This window comes from Gymnoscopelus braueri, assembly GCF_963280865.1.
Source record: "Gymnoscopelus braueri genome assembly, chromosome: 13".
Classification (NCBI taxonomy): domain Eukaryota; kingdom Metazoa; phylum Chordata; class Actinopteri; order Myctophiformes; family Myctophidae; genus Gymnoscopelus; species Gymnoscopelus braueri.
In genome coordinates, this window is record NC_137615.1 from 9,695,045 (window position 1) to 9,701,570 (window position 6,526).

The window sequence follows — 6,526 nt, forward strand, 5'->3', positions numbered from 1 at the left end:
GAGTGCAGGAGACATTTTGTGCACCATGGCGGGCGCAACCAGAGTTGCCACGTTCCCAACAGGCGGGTTCAACCAGGCTACAAAACCTTGACAGTCATAAGCGGAGAGAACTGTGCTAAAAGAAAGAAATCCCCGCACGTATTTCAAACCACAAAGGCGTATATATGGGCACACATGGTGGTGCAAAGATCCGCAGTACTTCCATACTGTGTGGGAGAAGCATGCAGACAGACAGCGGCCTGTGCACTGACTGCACTGCCTCCATTTTGAGAATGTTCTGCCTGCCTGCCTGTCTGTCTGTCTGTCTGTCTGCCTGCCTGTGTTGTGCAGTAACCTAGCGACTGCGCCATGCTGTCATTTCCTCTGCACTGGAGACAGAGAAATATGATGAAACAGAAGAAACGAGAGGTTCTGTTTACCGGGTGGGGCCCATATTATATAGCCTATAGTCTCCCACCCAGCATGGCAGAGCAGAGCCCGCTGCTGCACCCAAAAACTTTAAAGGCCACTGTTTCCCAAACACTGGGTCGGGAGCCATCTTTGGGTCGCGGACCAATTGTTATGGGTCACGAGTAAATGTCAAAACATTAAAATTATATATATGTTTTTTTTTTTTTATGAATAAAAAAAACAAAGCAATGAATTTTCCAAAGAATTCCAAGAATACATTAAAACACATTTGTTTTAATGATTGATAACACATGTTATAGGAAGTAGTGAGCTTGTAGATCTGCTATTTTCACTAGTTTGGGTCTCGAGCTAAAAAGTTTGGGAACCACTGGTTTACAGAGTGTTGTGGTGTCTGTGTCGGGGCTACGATATAGCCTTAATGAGTGGTAAACGGCCATAGAGTTATAATATATCGTACACGGCCCCTGAACCTTTGTTCCAGCGTTCTAAACTGTCACAGGTTCACCAGGTCATTTATGTAACATCATGACGGATACATTCTTTGATACATTCATGTATATTCATCGCTGGGGGCGGGGAAGGCTCGGCTGGGTGGGGGTGGGTGGTGTGCTGTGCTTATACGCCTACGAAGGCATATGGTGTCATTTGAATGTATGGCGTATTTGCCCCGCCTATACGGCCCCAAAAATACCGTATACGCCCGTCGACATGGGACTTGTTGTGGGTCCAGTGTGGTGGGCTATTGGTTTGAGCCTCTAATCAAGCCATATATATATATATATATATATATATATATATATATATATATATATATATATATATATATATATATATATATATATATATATATATATATATATATATATATATATATATATATAATACAAAATGCATGTCACTGCACGGCTTCAAAATCAAGGAAACCACTTCTTCTTCAAATAAATGACCGATCTTCACCACCACCAAGCACGAGCAAGAAAGGAGTTCGGCGCATGTGTGGTTCTACGTCGTGTTGCATAAAAGCCACGGTGGAGCGCGCACGGCACACTGAACTGCACACCCACCATGCACGAGTACAGTCAGTACTACAGTAGGGCGCGCGTATAGCTCGGCCACGGAATGGGGGGCTCGCCTTGCGCGTGCGTGTGTGCGCGCGCGCGCAAACGCACGTAAACATGCATGCGCGCACCCTCACACACATACTCACGCGCGCACGCATGCACACACACACACACACACACACACACACACACACACACACACACACACACACACACACACACACACACACACACACTCATCTGGTGAATACCCTCGAATAAGAGGGGGCTGCCCTCCTCCTCCTCTCTCTAACCTACTCTATATAGACCACGTGGTTTCCTCTTTGCAAACAAAAAAACGTGAATTTTAGTCGGTTGAGGGGCGGCGTCAAGCACTGAGAGAGAGAGAGAGAGAGAGAGAGAGAGAGAGACATTTCTCCCGACCCGTCCCGACCCCGATCCCGCCATAGTTATTCCCACTCTTCCAGCAGACTCACCGCCGTCAGATCAGATCCACCCCCAGCCCAGTCAGCCCAGTCACAACCCAGTCCGCCCAGTCAGACCCACACCTTCCACCGCCACAGTGCGATACAGTTAGACCAGCAAGGCAGGCTTCTCTTCCCGTCTGCTGGGGACAAGCTGCAAGCAAGCCACGGATCTTTTAATTTCTTATTCTGCTCATCAGCCTCCGAACTTACTGGATTTATTGAAAAAATACATTATTTTTTTTCCTTTCTTCCCCCCCATCGGGCTTTTCTTTTAACAGTTTTTAAATATTGTTTTGGGTTTGCAGTTTTGATTTCGAGGATCAGTCACTTACTTTTCGTTTCGTTTTTTTTTCTTTTTCGTTTATTTTATTTACATTTTTTACATTTATTTTCTCGCTCTGTGGATAATATCTGAAGCGTGATTTTACTAGATCTTGTCTTTGGGGCTTCATAGTGACAACATCTTGTTGCATTTATTAACGAAACCAGGACAGGAAAGTTTGTTCTTTGGCTTTGATTTTCTCCTTCAGTCTTTTTTTTTTTCCTCCTTTCTGGGCTTGGACTAAAAAACACATTTTCATTATTTTTCACCATGAACAAGCTATACATTGGGAACCTGCACGTTGGCGTGACTAACGAGGACTTATGCAAAACCTTTGAGGAACATAACATCCCATTCTCCGGACAATTTCTCATCAAAACAGGCTATGCGTTTGTGGATTGTCCGGACGATCAATGGGCGATGAAGGCTATTGAGGCGATTTCTGGTGAGTGAAGTTGTTGAACAGAACAGAACCGAGGCGAGGCGAGGCGAGCCCCCTCAACCTCCAGCTATACTTTCATTCATTTGGGGGGAAGTAGCCTAACATTCACATGCCGGTGGAGCTGTGTGCTGTAGCCTAGTGCAGGACATGAGCAGGCTATGTGTCCTTCTCAGTCTATGGACAATCAAATGATTATCCCATGATTAATTCAAACGGTATGAATCGGTAGATATGTGTAGAGCTACACGCCCAAGAGAGAGAGTGGGGGAGAGAGAGATCTACTCAACTTTTGCAGGGGGGAGGGACAGAGATAGTGTATAAACGTATAGCACACTGACTGTAAGCAAGCCACGTTAGTGACAAAAACGGTTCAATATTCCTAACATCTATAGCCTACACACGTTCGATTCAAACAGACGTGCCTGGTGCATTTGCAACTGTATAATGCAGATTAATCCCTGTCTATAGAATGGGCACATAAAGTGTTATTGCTGCTAATCGAATCAGCCCCACACTGTCTTTAGGTGGAGAGAAGGCTTTGCAAGCAACCCAGTGATGTATGAATCTCGGTACCCCTCCCCCTTTCAACCGGCAGTCCACTATGACAAAGATATACGTTATGGATATAAATATAGATATTTCACACTGTACAGTTTACAAAAGCCAGGCCTCCTCGACCCCCGAAGCACGCAGGTCACAAGCTTTATAATAAGACACCCCACCCCCAGTAGGCCTACATTTCCACCGTGTGAATAATGTGTTGGTGGTGTAGCTACTTTCCTGATTTCACACACATGCTACATGTGATGTGTGTGCTCCTACACACAGAGACAAGGTCGCCATGCTGGCCTCCTCTAGCTGCTTTCTGCTTTCAGGATCCCAAGGCTTTCACTCTAACAAGCACTCAACACACACATCTCACAGCTCCTCCATGACGAGTGGTTTACAAATAATTTATAAGTGTTTACAATAAACATAGGTCAACGTTATAACAAAGTCGATATGGCATGCAAGTTGGAAAGATAGGCTATTTGGTATAACTGTTGCAGATATGGCACATGAGCTGTTGTAGGGATGGGTGTATGCTATTTTCAGGAGTTTGTTGCCCAGTTTGGTTACTTTTTTCCCCCAGTTAGGCCTCCCTGGACTGGATTCGGCTAATCTATAGTGTTTTGGTCTGCTTTTATTCCCATGTCTCTTCATGGTTAAACAGTGTATTTATACACGACAAAGTTAAAGATATGATCCTCAACAGTTAATCGATATGAGAATTCAAAAACAAATAGCCTATACCTTCAGCTTGAGGGCCTTTAGCTGGTGAATAGTTATAACATAGTTATAGCATGTATATGCTATGTAATAGCATAACAGTCTGATGAATGTCTCTTTTGTTTTTGCCCATTTTATTTATTTATTTAAAATTATTTTCAGGTAAAGTGGAGCTCCACGGGAAACGCATTGAAGTTGAGCACTCGGTTCCCAAGAAGCAAAGGTACTTAAACCCCTCCAACCACCCCTATGTAGGCTAGTTGTTGCATCTCAATAATCTATCGACCCTCCACGTATGGAGCTAATAGAGCAATGAATGTTTCACTGTGCAAATATATCACACATTAAAAATCCTCAGTGTTGTTAACACTGAGCTATACTGTATAATGTGTGGATCGTGTCCTGTTGGTGCTTTAACGTTTTATTCGAAATAGTTTGGGATTCCAGTGTTGCTGGTCTCTCTCTCTCTCTCTCTCTCTCTCTCTCTCTCTCTCTCTCTCTCTCTTTGTGTGTGTGTGTGTGTGTGTGTGTGTGTGTGTGTGTGTGTGTGTGTGTGTGTGTGTGTGTGTGGCCCTCAACTTTTGTCGACTCCAAAGTGTGCTGAGTTGTGTCACAAATGGCACGTCACGTGCCTTTTGATACTGCTTGTATAGCTTTCAGCTTTCCTCGTATTATAAGGCCTAATCACAAAATACATTTTTTTCATCCATTTGCCAAGGAGATATGGGCCTTAATAATGTTCATTGTAACTTATGCACATGATTAGCACATGCTAAATGTGCAGGCCTGTAAGTCCCCATTATGTCCCTTATCCTTGCTGCCTTTTTTTAAATTTTATTTGTTTGTTTGTTTCTGTGATTTGAAAATCTCCACGTTCTTTAACATCGTGGGGTTTCATAGTTGCGTTGAAACAACAATACAAATTGTGTGATTTTGATAGGAGTATCTGTGTGGTCTAAAACTACCAGTAGGCCTAGCTAGTAGCTACGTTTACATTTTGTTAAGACACGTTGCGTTTCCATTCTACCGCTCCTGACTCCATTGCATGTGTTTGGTCTATTGTTGGATTATGAACGTATATATGTATTTATATATATATTTTTTAAATGAACACTGATCCTAATGTGGTATTTCAATTAATTGTATATAGGCCTATTTTTCTCTTGCTTTGGTTAAATATATGTGGTCGCAATGTAAACCTGGTAGTGGTGTCATCTGAAATGTTGAGATAAAACACACGAGTTTCAAATCTTCAAGCAATTGATTGTAAAAGGCCAGGAGTGTATTTAATTTAATTTAATTTGAATTATTATTTTTATCATTATCATCTTAGACTACGTTTTTAAATAAACAAATAAGCCTATTGTGGTTATATAATTATAGCCATTATTTATATATATCAGGATACCAATAATCGTAGAATAGCCTACACTGGGGGCCTCATGTATAAATATCAGGCCTACATTATAGCCTAACACTTGCTTATATGAGATTGCATCTATCGTGTTATGTAGGGCTACTCTTTTCCAACGTCATGTTGATTGACGAGGTAATTGAGGCTTCAGAGGGTGACTTTTTTGTCCAATTTAATTTGAGCCACGAGAGTGAAGGAGTAGGCCTACCTCATCGACACAGTCCTATAGCTCGGTGGTTCTCAACCTTTTCAGGCAGCGACCCCCAAAATAATCAAATTTGAACTGGGGACGCCCCACCCCCACAAATAATCATTTTGAACTGGGGACCCCCCCACCCTGACAAGCACTTGGAATTGTATGAGTTGAGGCTTAGATTTTTATTTGACTTGGTTCCACAGATAAATATTGTGAAAATAGCTGATAAGCTCACAACGAGCTTGTAGATCTGCCTCTGTTTGCTTCTTCCTTGTATCATTTGGCAATTTGGCCAATGCTTGACCAGTTTGTTGATTACTTCTGATGCGGTAGGTAATGGTCTTCTTTCTTTCTTTTTTGGAAGTATTAAAGGTCTTAAAAGTCCTTAAATTGTCGCTTAACTATCATCTGGAGACACCCCCCCACCCCTCCCAAAGAAACACAATCATGTTGTGTGTGTGTGTGTGTGGGGGGGGGGGGGTTCCTGACCCACAGGTTGAGAACCACTGCTATCTCTGTTGTTCACTTCTAAAGGTAGTTAGACCTGATCTGTTTCAGTCTCAACCTATGGAAAAGCATCCATGTCTTTAACCTTTGGCACAGATACGAGGGGGAGTCAGTCTTGTGCACACGTCTCCATTATGCCGCCATTGGGGCACAACATGCGTGTCCGCCATAGTAGCCTAATAGTGATCAACGTAAAGGCTGAAATGAACACGTATTCCCTCCATACGAACTCGTGTTTTGCCTTTGAATAATTCGCAGTATATCGTGGATTACAGTCATTACGCAGTAGTGGGGATTTAAATGAATTTGACCATATATGTGGATAAAAAGTGGTTAATTTTCAGGCTTCCTCGCTGCGTCAACGCCGAGCGAGAAATAATGCGCTGTCAGTGATTGTTGTGTGACGTGTGCCTTAATAATGCCCAGTATGCAAATTA

The 6,526-nt window shown here is 42.8% G+C and overlaps 1 protein-coding gene across 1 annotated transcript in view; it reads left to right on the forward strand.

Moving 5' to 3' along the window:
- Positions 1-2,004: 2,004 nt before the first annotated feature.
- The window catches only part of igf2bp1 (insulin-like growth factor 2 mRNA binding protein 1), a 27,665-nt gene continuing 23,143 nt past the window's right edge, over positions 2,005-6,526 (forward strand). Inside the window, exons 1-2 of the mRNA XM_080447223.1 lie at positions 2,005-2,706; positions 4,135-4,195. Of these exons, the coding sequence (XP_080303349.1) occupies positions 2,532-2,706; positions 4,135-4,195 (236 nt within the window). The 5' untranslated portion in view covers positions 2,005-2,531. The remainder of the gene's footprint in view (positions 2,707-4,134; positions 4,196-6,526) is intronic.